General features: G+C 45.4%; 1 protein-coding gene across 3 annotated transcripts in view; it reads left to right on the top strand.

Annotated features, from left to right (window-relative positions):
• The window catches only part of CENPC (centromere protein C), a 299799-nt gene that overhangs the window by 96159 nt on the left and 180488 nt on the right, over nucleotides 1–23152 (top strand). For all 3 annotated transcript variants that reach the window (XM_073597780.1, XM_073597787.1, XM_073597774.1), the window contains exon 15: nucleotides 4078–4153. In XM_073597780.1, the coding sequence (XP_073453881.1) occupies nucleotides 4078–4153 (76 nt within the window). The remainder of the gene's footprint in view (nucleotides 1–4077; nucleotides 4154–23152) is intronic.

Here is a 23152-nt window from a genome sequence, read left to right as displayed (position 1 = left end):
TGGGAATTTTTTAACATGGGTTCCTATGGAACATGTTCACATCAATGCATTTTTGTACCTCTGCGTTTTTGGAAAGGGTCAGGGACTTTTTTTCATGCAAAATGCAGCGTTTTGTATGTAATAGAATTCAATGGACCAGCATCAAAAACGCAAGTACAGCGTTTTTGCAGTGTTTTTACAGCGTTTTTGGCGTTTTTTTTTTTTTTTTTTTTTTTAGACTGTACACAGTCTAAAAAAAACATGCAAAAACGCTGTAAAAACGCTGCAAGCACCACAAAAAACACTGCAGAAATGCTCAAAAGCAACATGCATAGATGTGAATCGAGCCTTATACAGAGTGTTGCTTATATTGTGTTCCTCCTGTACAGTGGATATAAAAAGTCTACACACCCCTGTTAAAATGTCAGGTTTCTGCAATGTAAAAAAATGAGACCAAGATAAATAATTTCAGAACGTTTTCTGCCTTTAATATGACCTTTAAACTGTACAACTCAGTTGAACAACAAACTGAAATCTTTTAGGTGGAGGGAAGTAAAAATAAAAAACTAAAATATGGTTGCATAAGTGTGCACACCCTTAAACTAATATTTTGTTGAAGCACCTTTTTGATTTTTTTACAGCACTCTTTTTGGGTATGAGTCTATCAGCATGGCACATCTTGACTTGGCAATATTTGCCAACTCTTTGCAAAAACACTTCAAATCTATCAGATTGCGGGGACATCTCTTGTGCACAGCCCTCTTCAGATCACCCCACAGATTTTCAAATGGATTCAGGTCTGGGCTCTGGCTGGGCCATTCAAAAATTTACATCTGCTGGTGAAGCCATTCCTTTGTTGATTTGGATGTATGCTTTGGGTCATTGTCATGCTGAAAGATGAAGTTCCTCTTCATGTTAAGCTTTCTAGCAGAAGGCTGAAGGTTTTGTGCCAATATTGACTGGTATTTGGAACTGTTCATAATTCCATCTACCTCGACTAAGACCCCTGTTCCAGCTGAAGAAAAACAGCCCCAAAGCATGATGCTGCCACCACCATGCTTCACTGTGGGTATGGTGTTCTTTTGGTGACGTGCGGTGTTTTTGCACCAAACATATCTTTCGGAATTATGGCCAAAAAGTTTAACCTTGGTTTCATCAGACCATAACACATTTTTCCAAATGCTTTTGGGAGACTTCAGATGTGTTTTTGCAAAATTTAGCCAGGCTTGGATGTTTTTCTTTGTAAGAAAAGGCTTCTGTCTTGCCACTCTACCCCATAGCCCAGACATATGAAGAATATGGGAGATTGTTGTCACATGTGCCATGCAGCCAATACTTGCCAGATATTCCTGCAGCTCCTTTAATGTTGCTGTAGGCCTCAGTTTTCTTCTCGTCTTTGCATCAATTTTGGAGGGATGTCCAGTTCTTGGTAATGTCACTGTTGTGCCATATTTTCTCCACTCGATGACTGTCTTCACTGTGTTCCATGGTATATCTAATGCAGGGGTATCAAACTGGCGGCCCTCCAGCTGTTGCGAAACAACAAGTCCCATCATGCATCTGCCTGTGGGAGTCATGCTTGTAACTGTCAGCCTTGCAATGCCTCATGGGATTTGTAGTTTAGGAACAGCTGGAGGGCCGCCAGTTTGAGTCCCCTGATCTAATGTCTTGGAAATGATTTTGTACCCTTCTCCTGACCCTGACTGATACCCTTTAACAGTGAGATCCCTCTGATGCTTTGGAAGCTCTCTGCCGACCAAGGCGTTTGCTGTAGGATGCCACTAAGAAAATGTCAAGACCTACTAGAACGGCTAAACTTTATTTGGGGTTAATCAGAGGCACTTTAAACGATGGCAGGTGTGTACGGACTCCTATTTAACATGGGATTAAATGGGATTGCTTAATAATGAACACAGCTACATCCCCAGTTAGAGGAGGGTGTGCACACTTATGCAACCATATTATTTTAGTTTTTTATTTGTAAAAAAAAAAAAAAGATTTCAGTTTGTTTTTCAATTGAGTTGTACAGTTTATAGGTCACATTAAAGGTGGAAAAAGTTCTGAAACTCTTTATCTTTGTCTCATTTTTTTTTTCTTTTTTTACATCCCTGAAATCTGACTTTTTAACAGGGGTGTGTAGACTTTTTATATTCATTGTATGTTCCCCAATTGTCTCTGTGGGATCTGTCAGCAGTTCAAAGATTCTTTTAAACCTAATAGGAACATTCCCTTTTATGTCTGTACTCAAAAGGTTGCATGTTTGCGATCGCTGTTGCATGGTGAGTTTCTGAATTGATGGCCCTAACCTGTAAACAACCCTTTTCTTTCCTTCCAAAGATGATCTCTTACTAGGACATTTGAGGGCGCACATATTATTGCATCTGGCATGGAATAAGTCTAGGGGGTGTTCAGGAGAAGATCCTGCTGCTTTGTTTTTTTTTTTTTTTTTTTGCCGAGCAACAATGTAAAATGGGGCTGATGCTCTGCATCTGTGACTTTGTGACTTGAATGGAGTTTGACAGGTGGTGCTGCCTGTCAACTCAATATGCGTTGTTAAATTTTTGCAGCTCTTCACATTTTCTGCAAGTGAATAGTCTTTTCTGTCTGTATTTTAGACTTAGGGGTGGGGGGCATAATACTGCGCTTAAGCCATCTTTTTTTTACTGCCCTCTGACTCCCTGTGTGAAAGAGGCCTAACTGGCATCCTTGGCAAAAGGGAATTCTGTAGCTTTAGACTATAAGTCCTGCTTTATTTCAGTTCTTCAGCAGTCTAGCAACAGAAATGAACGCCTCTTACCATTGACAATTTTACATTCCAAAGCAAACCTAACTATTGTTTAGAAATCAAATGATAGTAAATGTATCTTGATGAAGATGCTGTCTTTTCATTGATCTGTGACAAAGCCACGCAAGCCCATTTTGACTGGGTTTTTGTGGCACAGTGAGGTTGTTTTTTCTTTAGCTTATTATGAAACTCGTGATTAAAAGCAACACACACAAGTGCATTGAAGTGCAGTCTTTGAACATCTTCAATTTATGGAAAGACAGGAAACCAAGAATGAAATCAGCTAGCAGTAACAGACGATGTGTTAAAATGCCTCGTCCATATCTAGCATGTGAATTAGTATCCACATAGCAAGTTTTCAGACTTCGCACTTAAAATAAATATATCAAAGGAGCCACGCTAAATCCAATATACATAAACACTAAGCGCATTATTTCGTCCAGTGTCAACCAGGAGTTCCAGTCCATATAAGTGTCCACAAAAGAATAGTATTATAACTATAACTATGCTCTTTAGTCATCACTCCAAGATTGGGATGTGCTCTCCCCACCACCATACAAATACACTCATCAGAGTGCCAAGAGGTCTATATTGCTCAAATGGGTTTCCAGTGGCGCTGTGCTCAACATGCTTCGCACATGGTCTGTGTCCTCAGAAGGCCAGCAGCGCTGAGTTTTTTTTTTTTTTTTACCAACAAAGGAAATTTTAAAGAACTATTAAAGTGGTATTAAAGCTTTTGTTTAAAGCGGAGCTTCAGTCAATTTTTCAACTTTCCATCTATTAAATCTTCTGCCCTTGTTTTAACTTTGGATAGTAAAACCTTTTTTCCTTCCAGTAAATACTTTATGCAGCCCACTTCCTGTTTCTTGTCTGGTAAAAGCCTAGCTTATGACATCATTCACAGCTCTTTCTCTTGTGAGAGTTTTCCAGGAAGGGGGGATAAGTCATAAGAGGGCCAGTGAGAGCTGCGGAGCTGGAGGTGTGCCTCTGTGTAAATCCAGGAAGTGAACAGGCAGCATCTTTAGCTGCCCACAGTTAAAATGGTTGCAGACTAAGTGGAGGGTGATTTCTGCAGCTTATTTGGCAAGTACAGAATCACAATATATATAAATATGCAAAGTGGTTGGAGGAAAGCTTCAGAATGGCAAAGATGTTTTTAATACAAATTACCGTATGTAAGCAGACTGCAGTTCCTCTTTAACAACAAAAAAAGATTACACACAGAAGGTAAAAAGCCTTTAGAACCACTTTAAGATTTATTAATAAAATATTTTAAGTAATTAATATCTTTTATTTCTGTGCATATCTGCTAGTTTCACACCAAGTGGAGGTGGAGATTGAACCTACCAAGACCGTCTTTGAGCAATCAACTGTGCATTCCCATGCCGTGTAAGTTTTTTTTTTTTTTATTTTTTCAAAGGCTCATTTAAAGTAAACAGTGTATACAGTTAGTTATACAGTTAGTTTTTTTTTTTTTACACAAAATTATCGCATTAACAAGTTATTTCTCCCACACAGCACATGCATACTTACAATTACACTCCAAAATACATTCTGCTACTCCTCCTGAGTATAGCGATATAGCATGTGTGAAACTTTTACACAGCCTGCCCACATACAGAGGCTCAACATCCGAGTAGCACCTCCAGGTGTTTTAGAAGCATAAATTACACATCTAATTTGATGACGACCTATCACAATTTGGAAGGCCCTGGAGAACCAGGACAGTGGTAATGCCCACAAAATTACCCTATTTTGGAAAGCAAACACCCAAACGCTTAATGAGTCTTTTAAACTGTTCGTTTTTTTCCCCAGAAGTTTTTGGAAAAAGGGGAATAAACATGAAAACAATTTTTTTTTTTTTTACACAAAGTTGTCCATTTATAAGCTATTTCCAACACATAGCATGTACATAGCAAAAAGGACACCCCAAAATACATTCTGCTACTTCTCCTGAGTATGGCGATGTGAGACTTTTACACAGCCTGTCCACATACAGAGGCCCAACATCCAAGTAGCACCATCAGGGGTTCTAGGAGCATAAATTACACACCAGTTCCTGCCAACCTATCACATTGTTGAAGGCCCATCATATTTCAATATATTCTGCTGAGCAAATTTGGTAAACAAAAGATTACCTGCGGTTTTAGTAGTGCAGTGGTTCACAGAGGAGAGCATCAGTCCAGGCAGCAGGCAGGAGCGTGGACAGCAAAACAGGCAGCAGGCAGGAATACTGTCCATAGTCAGTATAGGTAGATATATTGTCAGTACAGCCAAAGCATTGGTCCAGGTAGTAGGCAGGGATGTAGTCAGCAGCAGCGAAAGGATCGTCCATGCAGCAGGCAGGAATACTGTCCATAGTACAGGCAGCAGGCAGATATATGGTCAGTACAGCCAAAGTATTGGTCCAGGCAACAGTTACATGGCCCATAAAAAGTCCTGGGTCAGTGCAGGCAGAGATATTGTCAGCACAGCCAAAGTATTTGTCCAGGCAGGACCATCAAGCTTAGGGCCTCAGTTAGGAAAGAATGAGGACAGGGGTAGAGGCTTCTCCCACCCAAATCGCTTTGAAGCCTCTGGACTCCAGACCCTGTTCTGGGAATTACAAAACAAAGAGAAAACCAAAAACAGTTTTTCTCAACTCCGCACACCATTCTGAAGCCCCTCACATATGTGAGACCCCTGTGTAGCAGGATGAAAGATCAGTCCAAGGGGCAGGCAAAAACATGGTCAACAGGCCGAGGTCAGAGCAGGTAAAAGGCAGAAATAGACGGTAGGCAGAGGCATAGTCGATATTCCAGAGTCAGTTCGCGTGAAAGGTAGAAACATGGCAGATACACAATGCAGACGGCAGGCAGAGGCATAGTCGATAAACAGGCCAAGGTCAGTTCACATGGAAGGCAGTGGTATGGTTGGTTGAGGCACCAGGGAAATCGGCACAGAAATTGAAAACAGGGAAATGGCAGTCTTAGAAATATGGGCTAATAGTTTACCAGAGTGTGATAGTGTCTGAAGCATTTTCCGATGCAAAGGCCAGGTTGGAAGGGACATTAGGGACAATAGAAACTGGTGTCTTTCCTAACTCCTCTTTTGGTGCACACCCAACCTTTTTTTTTGGCGTCGTCTTCCGGTTGCTGATGGTGGTATATTGTCAGGAAAATGGCGCTCATGCAGTCTGCTTACACAATCGGAGCAAATGCTTTTGGGGGGGGGGTTCTTGTTGATAGATCAGGGAAGTGACAATGTCTTCAATACGCTTTAGGAAGGTGTTAGGTGTTTTTGTCAATTTTTAATAGGTGAGGAATGCATTGTAAATGGCCAAATGAAAAAAAATAAATTGTGATTTTTTTTTTTAAAATGTATTTATTTTTTTTTTATACCAGGAGAGGGACTTCCGTGTTGATAGGGCTGTAACATTTGATCATTTGAACCCCTCCCTCCACCCCATGAATTTATTGTACTTGTGGATACAGCCAGACTTTCGAACGGGACCGGGTTCCACCGAGGGGTCCTCATGGTTGTGGACATGATATATACGTTTTTCCTATCCCTCCACTTCTCCAACACTTCTTCGTTCCTCGGGCTTTCTGATTCCCCCCTTTGTAGCCTTGTGGTGACTAGACGCTGTGGGAATCCCTTCCTGTTTTTTCTTGCTGTACCACAGGCCAAAGTTTTCTTCAGGTATAGGGTGCGTAAAATGTGAAAACGAGTATTATAATTGTCCATATAAATGTGAAACCCCTTTTGGAAGAGTGGGAATGCCAACTCCCAGACAATTTTCCCTAAACGTCTTTCAGGACAGCATTTGAGAGAGTGACTCCTCCCCTTGCAAACAGGAATCACCTCTTCCATCAAAGTTTAAAAGGAGGCTGCTTTCCACACATTGTCAGTTTTTGTGTTTCCTCCGGAGGGAACACTTCGTGGGGAAGTCAGAGCTCTCAGGTGCTGTCCTGGGAGCTCAGGTTTCCTGTGTTTTCACCAAATGCTTTTTTACTTTATGAGAGCTGTTCCTCCCATTCCACAGCTGAGGTTAGGTGCTGCTGGCTGGGCTCCCTCTCCCTCCTCATCTGGGCTCAGGGTGAGTCTGACTGTCGTGGGCACCGCTCCTAGGCGGCGGTAAGGCAGGCAGTGGCAGTTTATTATGTTTTTTACTCCGGTCCACCGCCTGTTGCTTATTTCACCACCACCATCTTGGGGATGGCAGCGGGACTCCATCCGCCGAAAGTGAGGCATCCGGGAAGGGGGCAGCGCCCACGAAACAGACGTACGGCGTCATTTCCGCCGGAATTCGCAGAGGGAAAGGGGAGTAACGGGGCTGGTGCTTATTTAGCGGTCCGGCGCACTGGCGCTATTGGAGTCCGGAACCGGCATTTTAGCCACACAACACAGCAAGCGCTCCTCGATGGAATCGATGGCGGCAGCGAGTGGGACAGGCACAGGCACCAGCAAGGCCCAGGTAAAGGGGCAGTTGTATACTGTCCTCCTTGTACTGTGGGGCTCTCTCTCTATATCTCTCCCCCCCCGGTGGCAAGGGCCTGTCTGGGCACATGAGGCAGTTTAGTTCTTACGGTGCACCTGTGGTGAGCATCCTTGGAAAAAAGGACAGGTTGTCTCACTGGGATGGTTTCTTTTTTGTTTTATGGCAGGCCAAGAGCTCTGATCCAGTGGCAAAAAGGAAATGTCCTTCATGTAAATCCAAACTACCTGAAGGATGGAAGAAGAAGTTATGTCAAGCCTGTATTGATTTGCTAGTTAAAGAAGAAGCTTCTTCCACTTGCAGCGACTTGATTGCATCTGTTAAAAAAGAACTTGATGCGACTATCCAATCATTTCGCTCTTCGCTAGCAAACCCATCCCTGAGTCAGCCTACCACCTCACAGTCCTCTCAAGGCTCACTTATAGTCCCGACGGTGGAGACTGAGGCATCTCCTACCCCAGAGGGACATTCCCCCTCTCAATCGGAGGATTCTGATGAGGGGGAGGAAGGAGAAAATTTACCTTCAAAATTTAAATTTTCTTTAGAACAGGTAGATGGCCTGTTAAAAGCAATCTATACCACACTGGGTCTGGAAGAGGAAAGAAAGGAGTTATCTCTGCATGATAAAATGTATGCAAGGCTCAGCGAACACAAAAATCGCAATTTCCCAGTACACTCAGTTATTTCTGAGACTATTAAAAAAGAGTGGGCAGAGCCAGAGAGAAAGCCTTTCTTTCCCAAAGCCTTGAAAAGGCGTTTCCCTTTTGATGAAGATCCAGCGGCGGTTTGGAACAAAAGCCCCAAACTAGATGCCGCATTCTCCCAAGTCTCGAGGTCAACAGATTTGTCATTCGAGGATATGGGGGTGTTAAGAGATCCCATGGATAAGAGGATGGACCAGCTACTAAAAAGAGCATGCAGTCCATCATGGGAAATCTTAAAACTGCGATGGCAACTACGGTGGTATCCAGGAATATGGAGTTCTGGTTAGATCAACTTAAGGCCCATTTCTTTCTCGAACATCACGGGACACAGAGCCACAGTAATTACTGATAGGTTATATAGGGTATCACTGGTGATTGGACACTGGCACACCCTATCAGAAAGTTCAACCCCCTATATAATCCCTCCCCTTGCAGGGATACCTCAATTTTTACGCCAGTGTCTTAGGTGATGGACGTGTAAAGATGTCCTGTGCTGAGCTCCAAAGGGAATATCCCATATCCTATACTGGGGCAAGCCAGGCGAACCGGATCCATTCAAAGTGTCCTTTCGTGGCCGAATTGGATTGGTACCCGGGCCTCGTGTCCGAAGAAACAAGGTTTTACCTGTAACGCTTCTCTTTTTAGAGAGCTGGACCCCGCATATTAGAAAATGGTTTTCTAGCCTAATTTCTAACTGGGTGCTTTACAGGCCCAGAACTGTGGATCCCCCTATCCGTAGGGGGCCCCAGTCTCTGACGGTTTTTCCAAACGGAGCCCACCGTGAGAGGTGAAGATTGGGTCTGTACAACAGAACCCTGCGGCTGGATAAGGTAAGAGGAGATTCCACAGAATTTTTTAATTCTAGTAGGTTTTCTCCTTTAAGGTAAATGCATGCTATGCCTATTGCGACCACCGAGGGCTGCCAAGAGCACATACCTTCTCATGCTGATGTCGGTCTCAGTGTTCTCACGCTGCACAGCGTCTCCGGCCGGCTCCAGGTAGGATGGGATGGGGGGATTTCTCCTGCACGAATGTTCCCCCCAGGCTAGGGGGAGGCCACAGGTGTCTGAAAAGCAGTTGTACACCGCTCGAGCACCGCCGCTGCCATTGCCGCCATTGCCGTTACAGGTACAGGCCCATCACTACAGGCGCCTCTCCTTCCTCCCCCAGCCTTCCTCCATATTGTTTCCGGAGGGTCGGCCAGCGCGGGAAGCGCTATTTTTTTCTAAAATTCGAGGGGGGCGGTGGGGGGGGGGGCTTTAGAGGGGGGCGGGGCGTCAGCACAGGTGCTTAGACGCCCACTCAGGCCAGCTGCAGGCTATTTAAAAGCACTCTGAACAGGTGCACACAGCCTTTGGAGGGACACAGAGCTGACGGTCGCATGTAAGGTGGGACACAGGCATTCTCCTAGGCAGCATTTACTAAGGTAACACCAGACTGGGCATTTGGTAGCAGGGCTTTTAGCCGGACTACATCGCTCAGCAGTCAGTGTTCATTTGCGATACCTCCACCTTGTTGCTTTGCACTATGGGTAGAAGAGGTTCAATCACCCCAAGAACCAGAGACTCTAGGGGATCTCGTTTGGGTTCTGAGGACCCCCTTTCTGCAGCATCCTCACCCTCCTGAGGGGTCAGGGACGGCTAGCCAGAGGGAGCCATTGGGGTCAGGGGCTATACCTGCCTCCGGCACTTCAGCCCCTGTATACATTACACAGGAGGTTTTTTCCTCAACCATTAGTGGTTTTGAGGAGAGATTAATGGCCGTGATCACATCTTCACTCAGTGGAAGAAAACGCACTAGGCCTTCCTCTGTTTCCCAAGACCCTCAGGAAGAGCAGCCCTGGGATAAAGGAGACGAATCCCTTTCAGAGGATCGGGATGGGACGGATGATTCCTCTTTGGAGGAATCAGGTGGAGAGGGACCCTCTGCGACTTCCCAGGAGGAGAAAGTCTTAGTGCAAATCCTTACTGGATTGGTCCGCTCCACATTCGAGTTGCCCGTATCTGAATTTAAAGAACCCTTTACTTCTTTGGGGTCACTGAAGCCTCCTCAAACAGCACATGCTTTTCCTGTTCATTATCTACTTGAAAAGCTCATTTATTCTGAGTGGGATCACCCAGACAAACGTTTTTTTCCGCCGAAAAAGTTTTCAACACTTTATCCGATGGAAGAAAAGTTTATTAAAATGTGGGGAATACCGGCCATTGATGCCGCCATTTCCTCCGTAAATAATAGTCTGACTTGTCCTGTAGACCATGCTCAGATGCTCAGGGATCCTGTAGATAAAAAGATGGAATCCCTATTGAAGGATGTTTTCTCCTTGGCAGGTTCAGTGGCTTAACCTGCAGTAGCAGCGATTGGAGTCTGTCAATACTTAAGAGACCATGTTAAGCAGGTTATCAAGTATTACCTGAACAGCAGGCCCAGGGGTTGGCTAACCTTCCTGTGGCCTTATGTTACGTTGTTGACGCCATCAGAGATTCTATCGTGGAAACCTCTCGTCTTTCACTGGGGTTGGTGCATATACGTAAAATCCTATGGTTGAAAAATTGGTCAGCCGAAGCACCATGTAAGAAGCTGCTGGCTGGGTTTCCGTTTCGTGGTGCAAGGTTGTTTGGAGAAGACTTGGATGACTATATCAAGAAAATCTCTGGTGGGAAAAGTACTCTCTTACCTGTCCCCAGCGCCAGGGGCTTCAGCCTCCAGGCAGTCTCGACGGCCTCCTCCGTCTGGGTTCAGAAACAAGAGTCAACCCCAGGAACAAAAGAAGTCCTGGGGGAAGAAGCTTACTAAGCAAAACACTAAGACCTCTTTGTGAAGGGGCGCTCCCGCTCGCTCCAGTGGGGGGAAGACTGCGACAGTTCTCAGAGCTCTGGAAGTAGGACTTCCAGGACAGATGGGTAATCTCCACAGTAACCTTAGGGTACAAGCTGGAGTTTCAGTAATTTCCCTCTCCTCGGTTCCTCAGATCAAGTGTTCCCAGAGACCCAGAGAAGAGCTCCTTCTAGCGTTAGAGCGACTTTTGTCGCAGGAGGTCATTATGATGGTTCCCGCAAAGGACCAGGGATTGGGCCTCTATTCCAACCTTTTTACGGTCCAAAACCAAATGGGGATGTCAGACCCATTCTGGATTTAAGGGATCTGAACCGATTCCTATGGATTCAGTCCTTCCGCATGGAATCAATTCGGACAGTAGTCTCCACCCTTCAGGGAGGAGAATTTCTGGCATCAATAGACATCAGAGATGCATAGCTGCATGTGCCCATTTTTCCTGCTCATCAGAAGTTTCGAGATAGGAGGGCGCCATTTCCAGTTTGTGGCTCTGCCTTTTGGGATAGCCACTGCACTTCGGGTGTTCACAAAAGTCTTGGCCCCTCCTCTGGCCAGATTAAGGGCTCAGGGTATAGCTGTCATAGCATACCTAGACGACCTGCTACTGATAGACCGGTCGGTAGCCTCCTTGAACGGGAACTTGAGAACCACAGTCAAGTATCTGGAACACCTGGGTTGGATCCTCAACCTAGAAAAATCTTTCCTAAAACCAGTAAGAAGACTGGAGTATTTAGGTCTGATCATAGATACAAGCCAGGAGAAAGTATTTCTACCTCAGGCAAAGATCACTGCTTTAAGGGAGCTGATTCTGGCAGTCAGGACCAAGAAGGGTCCTTCTGTCCGCCTTTGTATGAGGCTGCTAGGGAAGATGGTGTCTTCATTCGAAGCAGTTCCTTATGCTCAGTTTCATTCAAGACTGCTGCAATTCAGTATTCTGTCAACCTGGAACAAGAAGGTTCAGGCATTAGACTTTCCGATGCACCTGTCTCATGCGGTGCGTCAGAGCCTCAATTGGTGGCTCATTCCCGAGAACCTGCAGAAGGGGAAATCCTTTCTGCCTTTTACCTGGACGGTGGTAACAGATGCCAGTCTGTCAGGTTGGGGAGCAGTTCTGGAACAGTCTGCGGTTCAGGGGGTATGGTCCAAAACAGAGCGGACCTTACCCATCAACATTCTGGAAATCCGTGCGGTATGTCTAGCACTAAAGGCCTGGACTATCAGGCTACAGGGTTGCCCGGTCAGGATCTAGTCCGACATTGCCACAGCAGTGGCCTATGTCAATCATCAGGGAGGCACCAGGAGCCGAGCTGCTCAAAAAGAGGTGAATCAGGTCTTAGTCTGGGCAGAGAGGCATGTGCCATGCATATCGTCAGTTTTCATTCCAGGGATAGAGAACTGGCAGGCGGACTATTTAAGTCGCTAGAAGTTACTTCCAGGGGAATGGTCTCTGTAAGAGCAGTCAAGGCCTATCTCGAGGCAACTGCTCCGATTCGCAAAACGTATGTTTTGTTCGTGCTGCCAGAAGGTCCCAATAGAGGACAGGCAGCGTCAAAAGCTACCATTTCTAAATGGATTTGACAGTTGATTATTCAGGCTTACGGTTTGAAACAGAAGATTCCTCCGTTTCAGATCACGGCACATTCCACAAGGGCTATTGGTGCTTCTTGGGCAGTGCATCACCAGGCCTCTATGGCTCAAATCTTTAAGGCCGCAACCTGGTCTTCAGTCCCTACATTCACCTGATTCTATCAGGTGGATGTGAGAAGGCATGAGGATATCGCCTTTGGGCGTAGTGTACTGCAGGCAGCGGTACAGGGTCCTCAGGTCGGATTGCACCCTACTTGGTCGTGGTCCCCCCCCCCAGATAGCATTGCTCTGGGACATCCCATCAGTAATTACTGTGGCTCTGTGTCCCGTGATGTTTGAGAAAGAAAATAGGATTTTTTTAAGACTGCTTACCTGTAAAATCCTTTTCTTTCGATGGACATCACGGGACACAGAGGTCCCGCCCCTCTTCTAATACACTATATTGCTTGGCTACAAAACTGAGGTATCCCTGCAAGGGGAGGGATTATATAGGGGGTTGAACTTTCTGATAGGGTGTGCCAGTGTCCAATCACCAGTGATACCCTATATAACCTATCAGTAATTACTGTGGCTCTGTGTCCCATGATGTCCATCGAAAGAAAAGGATTTTACAGGTAAGCTGTCTTAAAAAATCCTATTATCTCAGCAGACTCACCGAAACAAGGAATTTTGGATTCATTCTCGACTCTGCTGCTGTTGCATTTATATCTGATGCATCAGCGGAATCAGTTAAAATGACAGCTAGATCTGCTGCCCTAGCTAACTCGGCCAGAAGGGCTTTGTGGTTGAAAACTTGGCCGGGGGACGCGGCATCCAAAAACAAGCTGTGTGGGATACCGTTCCTGGGGGACTTGCTTTTTGGTCCTGACTTAGATGCAGTTCTAGATAGAACAGCTGATAAAAAGAAGTCTTTTTCTATCAAAAAGAAAAAAACAGCCAGTTAAACGTTTTTTCGTTTCCAAAGGGCTCAAGAACAAACCAAACCCCAGGAGAAAAAGAGAAATTGGGTGTCGCAGAAGGGAAAGGGAAAAGGAAGTGTCCTTTTCCATCCTCCTGCAGCCTCCGGTAAATTGCAATGACTTGTGCGTACCAGTGGGGGGAAGGCTTCAAAGTTTCCTCCCCCTTTGGACTAGCATGACAGAAAGTCAATATATTTTAGACATGCTGTCCCAAGGTTACAGGATAGAGTTTTTGGATCGCCCACCAGAAAGATTCTTTGTAACAAACTTACCAAGGGATCTAACAAAGGCTCTGGCCATCTGGTGCCTCAGATCCTTTTATAGGATCTGAGGCACCAGAGGGTAGTGATACCAGTATCCCCAGAGGAACAGGGTCAGGGCTACTATTCACACATATTTCTGATAAGAAAACCATCCGGAAGCTTCCGTCTTATCCTCAACCTAAAACCCCTGAATAAGTCAGTCCTATACAAAAAGTTTTGTATGGACTCAATTTTCACAGTCAGGAACATTCTGACAAAAGATTGTTTTATGGCATCAATCGATCTGAGGGATGCTTATCTTCATGTTCCTGTAGCACCTCAGTCACGGAGATTCCTGAGGTTTGCGGTGAATATGGCAAAGAGATTATATATCTTCAGTTCAGGGCCCTTCCCTTCGGCCTGTCGTCAGCTCCTCGTATTTTTATGAAAGTAATGGCGGAAGCTCTCGCCCCTCTTCGACTCCGAGGAATTGCGGTAATTCCATATCTGGACGACCTCCTCTTTTTTGCCCCAACCAGGGAAAAGTTGCAGGAGGATCTGAACAGAGCCCGCAGTCATTTGGAGCCACTAGGGTGGATAGTGAATGTTCAAAAATCAAATTTCATTCCAGCTCAGCAAGTACTGTTTCTGGGTTACTTGATAAATTCGGTGGAGCAAAAGATTTTTCTCCCAGAGGAGAAAAAGATCAAGGTTCGAAGGGTAATAACGACACTACAAACAAATCAACTGATTTCAGTCCGAAAGGTTATGTCGCCTCTGGGGACATTAACCTCTTCTGTGCCAGCCATCCAATGGGCAAGGCTGCATTTCAGGGCTCTCCAGAGGTTCCTTCTAAGAACATGGAACCACAGGACAGAGAGTTTGGATATGAAAATAAAGATCCCCACCAGAGTCAAACGTTCACTTGAGTGGTGGAAGAGTCAGGTGATACTGCAAAGAGGTCTTCTTTGGTCTTTTCCGAACGGAAAAGTGGTCACAACAGACGCCAGTCTGAAGGGATGGGGGGCCCACATGGGTCAGGCCTTAGCACAGGTAACATGGTCCCAAGTCGAGGCCCAAAAATCCTCAAATTGGAGAGAGCTAAAAGCGGTTGCCCGAGCATTAGCTTTCTTCTCTCAAAACCTCATAGGTTGCCATGTCCAGATTTTGTCGGACAATGCCACTACCATAGCCTACCTGAACAAACAGGGAGGCACAAGAAGCAGGGCTCTTTACTTACTGTCAGTAGAGATTCTGGAGTGGGCAGAGAACCACTTACTATCTCTATCCGCAGTCCATCTCAAAGGCACATTAAACGAAGTAGCGGATTATCTGAGCCGACAGAAAGTTCAGGAATCAGAGTGGAGTCTGAACAGGGAGGGGTTTGCATTAATCACCAGTACTTGGGGCCTTCCGCAGGTAGACCTGTTTGCTTCAAAACAAAACACGCAGCTCCCGAAGTTTTTCTCCCTTCAGAGAGGCAATTGATCTCAGGGGATAGATGCTCTGGCACATTTTCACCTAGGGTATGCTTTTCCTCCATTCCGGTTAATCCCACTAGTGTTGAGAAAAATACTGAAAGAGAGAGTATCGGTAATTTTGATTACTCTATATTGGCCAAAGAGAGCTTGGTTTTCCACGATTCTTCAGTTGGCAATCAAACCGTGTTGGCATCTTCCGCTCAGTCAGGATCTGTTGATTCAGGGGCCAGTGCATCATCCAGATGTAGGCAGGTTAAAACTCACTGCAACTCAGGAGCAATTAATGAGAAGCAAAGGTTTTTCAGAACATTTAACGACTATGTTACTTTCCAGTAGGAAAAAGGTAACTAGGGATATTTACGCCAAAGTATGGAAAGTCTATATTTCATTCTGTCTTTCAGAACATAGGTTAAAGACGTAGTTTCAGTGCTGGAATTTTTGCAAAAAGGTGCAGACAAGAATCTTGCAGTCAGCACTCTTAAAGTGCAGGTGGCCGCTTTGGGAGTTTATCTGGAGAGATCCTTATCTTCAGAAACTCTTATCATGAGATTTTTCAAAGCACTTTCCAGGTCTAGACCGGTCCCGGTGAGACATTTCCCAAATTGGGATCTCTGGGTGGTTCTGCAAGCCCTGGCAAAAGAACCATTTGAGCCTTTACAGGCCATATCCCTAAAAAATTTAACTTTGAAAACTATTTTTCTGGTCGCAATTACTTCAGCAAGAAGGATTAGCAAACTGCACGCCCTATCAGTAAAAGCCTTTTTTGTCAGTTTTTCCTGATAGAGTTGTCCTTAAAGTAGATCCAGGGTTTTTGCCAAAAGTGGCAAGCTTTAGTAACAAGTCTCAGGAGATTACTCTACCAACCTTTTGTGCTAACCCTTCGGGTGAAAAGGAAGAGCAGTTTCACAATTTGGACGTAAGACGTATCCTATTACATTATTTGGAACTAACAGGAGGGTTTAGAGCTTCAGATTCATTATTTGTTCTTTTTTCTGTAAACAAAAAAGGCCAACAAGCATCAAAAGGATCATTGGCTAGATGGCTTAAGACAGCTATTTCTGTAGCCTATTCTCAAATGGGTTTATCTTCCCCGCTGGGAATTAGGGCTCATTCAACGAGAGCCCAGGCCACTACATGGGCAGAAAGAGCTGGTGCCACCCCAGATCAGATTTGTAAGGCGGCTACGTGGTCAAGCTACTTAACGTTTGTCCGTCATTACAGACTGGATCTCCTGTCAGCAGGGGATCAGGCTTTTGGCAGAAAGGTTCTGCAGGCTGTGGTCCCTCCCTAGGGGGGTAAGTCTCTATTATCCTCTCAAGTGCTGTCCTGAAAGACGTTTAGGGAAAATTCAAGTTAGACTTACTGGTAACTTGTTTTCCAAGAGTCTTTCAGGACAGCAGCATCCCGCCCTATTGTATATATATGTGTGTATGTGTATATATATATATATATATATATATATATATATATATATATATATATATATATATACATATACTGTGACTAATCATATCTCGATTATGTGTTCCAGTTTGGGGCCGGAGGTTCTCTACTACTACTGACAATGTGTGGAAAGGAGCCTCCTTTTAAACTTTGGTGGAAGAGGTGTTTCCTGTTTGCAAGGGGAGGAGTCACTCTCTCAAGTGCTGTCCTGAAAGACTCTTGGGAAAACAAGTTACCGGTAAGTTTAACTTGAATTTTCCTGCTTATTCCCATGTTCGTTGGACACTTAAGGGGCTGGAGATAGGAGTCTTTGCCTTCGTACACACGGAAGGTATGCACACATCTGGTGGAGCTTTCACAGAGCTTTTTGAGCTTCAATTCATACCTGGCCCTCTTACTTGGGATATACTTGATTCCCAGCCGGCCTGTGAAATGGACCAGGGATTTGTCCACACAGATATTCAGGTCAGGGATATAAAGTTCAGCAAACCTCTTGGAGAAAAAAATCAATTATGGGGCGAATTTAATTTATAAAGTTGGGATGGTTTCGGTGGGGGGGAAGGGTACTGCGAATTATCACTGAAATGCAGGAACCACTTGATCATGTCATAGCGGGACCTGGACATCACAGCTGAAAAAATTGGCATGTGGTGGATGGGGTTGGTAGACCAAAATGCATGCACTTCATTTTTTCTTTGTATGCCCCATGTTGATTGTAAGGCCTAAAAACAATTTAAGCTCCTCCACTATTAGGGGTCTCCATTTGAAAGGGCAGGCATAGCTTGAGCTGGGGTTGTTTTCTATAAATTGACGGGCAAAAAGATTGGTTTGGTCCACGATGCCTTGAACTAATTCATCAGGGAAAAATACATTTAAAAAATCGATTTCAGAGAAACCTTCGGTGTTGACCTGCACACCTGGCTGGGCTGTGAAAGGGGGGATTGTGGCTGACCCTGTGCTAGAAGGCAGCCACAATGGGTTTGCCAAGGTATCTGGAAGCTTCATCCCCTGATTAAGTCACGTGATCCGTGACGTCACGCGTAGGGACGGGATAGGTACTCTATGCTGATTGATGATACAAGTTCGCCGCTCATCTGTGTTAAGGAACCGTTTCACCTGTTTTTATGTGAGTACCTTTTATGCTAATAAACCCAGCTTGTTGCCAACAATACTACTCTATTTGGGACCTTCCTTTTTTGTTCTTTTCCCGCTGGGGACCCCCCTATACCCATGGAGGGACTGAGTTCCTGTATGAGGCTGCCGGTTATAGAATTAAGGTTGTCGCCCCTATTACCTGGTCTGATGTTGGTATCCCACCACCCTGAAGCATTATTAGCTGTTATTCCTACTATTGATTTATGCTGTTGCCCCATTACCCGAAGGTAAGGGGCCGCTACTTACAAGTGTGTGGTGTGTTGCACGGAGAAGAAACATCACTATATACCTGTTCCAGTCACCTCACCCCTTTTAAGAAGATTGCTATATGTGCACTTGATTTTGGACATTTTATACTCTTTCATTTGTCACATAAGTTTTTTTATATTTTGTTTTGCACTAGCCACTTTGTTTATTTGATGCTTGTCATCTGGCGTGCACATTACTTATATACGCCTAGTGTGCATTTACTTTGCATGACTTTACCAGCCCAGCCTAAGATTCAGTTCACTTTCCTTTCTTTTGTTTTACCTATTTATTGGGGCTGGTTTTTGATTCACTATTATTTTGCACATGTTTTTTGGTCACATGTGGGTTGATTAATTTACCTGTATGCTTTATCACAGCCATAGCTATTTATCAATTTTAGCATGATACCTTGAGCCCTGTCACTTCTGATATTGTGTACCATTTATGTTATTGCATTACTGCATATACCGTTAACACCGTCACGTTTGGGTTTTATAGTCGTTTTTGCTGATGCACTTTATTTACTATGTCCTTGATGGATGAGCGCCACACCACGTTTTAATCTATCTGGAAGCTGGGTTTGGGCCCTAATTCTTTGCCATGAAATTCCATCGCTTTTACAGGTCCTTTCCTCCTGGGGTCTAGCAGCGGTTGTACTGGGCCTTCCCTCTTGGGGTCTAGAACCGTTGGCATTTGCCGATTGGCCATTGGGGTGTCTGGCGCTGCTGGTAGCTGCCTAGTCTTCAGACCGTCTTCTTTTGGGAAGGACTACTTCCTCCTCTGATTCGGATGCCGATGTACTGCCTTCGATGGGCTCATATTCCGAACCAGAATCGTAATTGGAATCAGAACTGTAACTGGGCGGTGAGAGCTCCCCACTGCTCTCATCAGTCAGACTTTGTATTTGATATGCCTCTTCTGAAGTGTATACTTTTCTGGACATGGTGGCTGTGTATAATGGGTGACACTGATGGGCTGAACGACAGGGACTGATGGGCTGCACGTCAGGGACTAATTGTCATGGCTGGGCTCAGCCCTTCCTTCTCTGAGCTGGCCGCTCAGCTGTCGGCTAATTGACAGCTCCTATCTCTCCACAGTGACTCACCTGTTGATATCCTACTCGTCAGTCCTGCCTACTTAAGCTGTCCAGCCCAAATGATCTCTGCCTTCGCCTTGGTCCCATCTCTAGAGACGCTCTCCTATGTTCCTGTTTAAAGACTTTCTTGGCTGACATTCCTTCTGGTCCAGTTGCTGCTCTAATATGCTGATCTCTGGCTACCTGATGTTTTGGCTTGTCTGACTATCCATTCCGGTTCCTGAACTATGGCTATATTTTGACTACGTTTACTCTGTTTACCTTTTTTTATCATTATTAAACTAGTGTGATTTAACTCTGCTTCTGTCTTGGTCTGATTTATGGTTTCAAATACTAATGGGCTGCACGTCAGGGACTAATGGGCTGCACAGACAGGTACTCCTGACGGGATTACAGGTACTCATGACGGGATGACAGACAGGGTACTCCTGACGAGCGAGCTCACAGACAGGGTACTCCTGACGAGCGAGCTCGCAGACAGGTGCTCCTGACGAGCGAGCTCGCAGACAGGTGCTCCTGGCGAGCGAGCTCGCAGACAGGTACTCCTGGCGAGCGAGCTCACAGACAGGTACTCCTGGCGAGCTCAGACTGGTACTCTGATGTTATTGATAACAGGTCCTCTTTATCCGGGGGGGGGGGGCAATCTGGGCACAGTATATATACAGTAAAATTGTAACTCACTATTCCCACGATCTCCTCCTCACGCTGAATCAGTGTGTGAGGAGGAGAACCTGGTAACAGCCAGTTACCTGCGGTGTGTTTACATTTGTGACCGGCTGTGATTGGACACAGCCAGTCACGAGGTAAAGAGCCAATTTCATTGGCTCTTTACCCTGATCGTGGCTGAGCTTTGTCCGAGGGACAAGCCTCAACCGTGATCGATGTGCGCCCCCGGGGGCACGCACAAGCGGAATGCACGGAGATCTCCCAAGTGACCGGCTGTGACCAGTCCTCTGCTTCTTGCTGCTACTGTGGGGCCCTTCAGCTCTTTACCCTGATCGGGGAGAGGGACTGTGTCCCGAGGGGGCCCGCAGTAGCGGCGAGAAGCAGAAAATGTCATATGATGCCCGCCCAGGAGTGCTCCTGCAGACGTCATATGACTATAGGCCGGTAGGGAAGTGGTTAAAGAACACGTGGACAGAGGACCAAGGGTAGACTTGCAAATCTGGGAAACCATTGCTTAATGTTGAAAAGCCCAAGAAGCACTCAAAGATCTAGTTGAGGGCTTCTTCACAGGAATGGGTTGAACCCAATCCTTGGACGTTAAGATGCTCGGATTATGGTCTGTTTGAGGCACCTATAGATGGGGTCTGTCCTGATGACAAAAAAAAAAAAAACAATGGCTGAGCTTGAACAACATCCAGATAAAGAATGGAAATGTATTTTTGGTGAATTAGGAGTCAAACAGAGGGACGGCTTTAATCGTGGTTGAGGTGAAATGCAGACAAAAATAGGATTTTTATAACAGCTTACCTGTAAAATCCTTTTCTTGGAAGTACATCACGGGACACAGAGCACCACAGTAATAACTGTATGGGTTATAGGCCCCCTACAGGTGATGGACACTGGCATAATTACAGACAGGAAGTCCCCCTCCCTATATAACCCCTCCCATGCAGGGAGTACCTCAATTTTTGTAGCAAAGCAATATACACATATCCCAAAAAAGAGTTCCGTGATGTACTTCCAAAAAAAGGATTTTACAGTTAAGCTGTTATAAAAATCCTATTTTCTTTTTCGTACATCACGGGACACAGAGCACCACAGTAATAACTGTATGGGATGTCCCAAAGCAATGCCACCTGAGGGGAGGGAGACACAAAGCAAATAGCCGCTGCCAGGCTTGAGGACCTATACTGCTGCCTGCAGCACACTGCGCCCGAAGGCGGTGTCCTCCTGCCATCTTACATCCATTTGATAAACAGTAGATTTCGATGCCGCCTGACCCTTTCTAGGGCCTTCCGGCAACACAAACAAAGCATCAGTTTTCCGTATCTGAGCAGTCGCTTTCAGATAGACTTTAACTGATCTCACTACATCGAGAGAGTGTAATACCTTTCCTTCTGCAGAACGAGGTTCTGGAAAAAAGGAAGGTAAGGAAACATCTTGATTCAGATGAAAACCAAACACCACCCTTGGCAAAAAGGTTGGGTGCGAATGCAGCACCGCCTTATCCTTGTTAATGATTAAGTATGGCTCTTTACAGGAGAAAGCAGCCAATTCTGATACTCTTCCTGCAGAGGTTATCGCAACTAGGAATACCAATACCAAGGGATCAAAGGAATATTCCATACAGGTTTAAAGGGTTGTCTTTACAACACAGATAAAACCAAATTCAAATCCCATGGGCAAAAGGTTATTCTAACTGGCGGAGTTATCCGAGTTACCCCTTGTATGAATGCCCGGACAAATGAATGCGAATCAAGCGGCCTTTGGGAAAACACTGCCGAGGCCGAAATCTGACCCTTGACTGTACTTAAGGTCGGCTTCATTTCTACTCCTAATTGTAGAAAGGCCAGAATTCTTCCTATGACATACTTACAAGGATGCCGACCCTTGGTTTCACACCATGAGACATAGGCCTTCCAGACCCTGTAATAAAAAACGGTCCTGGATACTGAGTTTCTGGCATTAATTAGGGTGGTTACTACTGAACCTGAAAGCCCCCAATTTTAGAATGTGGGCTTCAATAGCCACACTGTTAAATTTAGTGTTTGTAAGGCAGGATGTAATACCGGTCCCTGGTACAGCAGGTCCGGACAAAGTGGAAGAGTCAAAGACTCCCCTACTACCATTCTCGCGATCCCCGCATACCAGGGTCTTCTGGGCCATGCCGGGACCACTAGGATTACTGGCTTCCCTTCTTCCCTGATTCTGTGAAGCAGCCGTGGTAGCAGCTGAACTGGAGGGAATGCATAAATCTGTGAAAACTGATTCCACGGGGTTACTAACGCATCTATTCCGAGTGCAAGTGGGTACCTTGTTCTCGCCATAAAGTTGTCCAACTTCTTGTTGAACCTAGACGCCAATAGATCTACGTCCGGCGTTCCCCATCTTTAGCATATGGCCAAAAAGACATCGGGATGTAGAAGACCGTTCCCCCGGCAACAACCGTTGACGTCTCAGAAAATTTGCCTGCCAATTTTTAACTGCAGATAGGCAAGGAAAATGTTTCTCTGCTCAAGACAGAATACGGTCCACCTCCCTTTGGGCTGGGTGGCTTCTGGCCACTGCTGTGGCATTGTCGGATTGTATCCTGACAGGAGCATCCCGCAACCTGGACGTCCAGGCTATTAGAGCCAGACGTACTGCTCGAATCTTCTAGGATATTGATTGGCAAAGTCTTCTCGGACTCTGACCACTTCCTTTGGGCAGTGATCTCTTCTAGAACTGCTCCCCGGCCCCATAGGCTGGCATCTGTTGCTACAACTTTCCAGGAAACTGGAACCACCAGCGTACCTTTGGAGCCAGATTCATTGGATAATCCAAGGCTCAGATCCGTTTGTTCCAAGCAGACAGAATACTGTGTTGCAATAGTCTTGAATGAAATTGTGCATAGGGAACCGCTTCAAAGGAAGCTACCATCTTCCCTATTAATCTCATACAAAGGCGAATGGAAGGACCCTTCTTTGCCTTGACCGCCTGGTCCATCTCTCTTAGAGCGTTGACCTTTGCCTGAGGCAAGAACACCCTTTCCTGGGTTGTCTATGACCAGGCCCAAACACTGCAGCCTTCTTACCGCTGTAAGGATGATTTCTCTAGATTAAGAATCCAATTCAGATGCCTCAGATAACTGACTGTTCTGGACACCCCCTGATTTAACCCTGCTATTGACTGATCTACTAGTAGCAGGTCATCTACGTATGCTATTATTGCTATACCCTGGCCCCTTAGTCTTGCTAGTACTGGGGCTAACTTTTGTAAACAGTCAGGGAGCGGTGGCTAACCCGAAAGGCAAGGCCACAAACTGAAAGTGGTCCTATGGATGCTAGGACCTTTCCTCCCTGTAGGGTGGAAACAACTGACTGACTTGACTCCATTCAAAAGGAGCGAATGTTTAGGAAGTGGTTCAGATTCCTGAGATCTAGAATGGGTCTGACATCTGCATTTTGGATTTGGTATCATAAAGAGAATTGAATAAAACTTGGTGGAAACTTTTGGAA

The sequence above is a fragment of the Aquarana catesbeiana genome, linkage group LG01 (genome assembly GCF_042186555.1).
Source record: "Aquarana catesbeiana isolate 2022-GZ linkage group LG01, ASM4218655v1, whole genome shotgun sequence".
NCBI lineage: Eukaryota > Metazoa > Chordata > Amphibia > Anura > Ranidae > Aquarana > Aquarana catesbeiana.
This window is presented reverse-complemented; position numbering and strand designations above follow the sequence as displayed.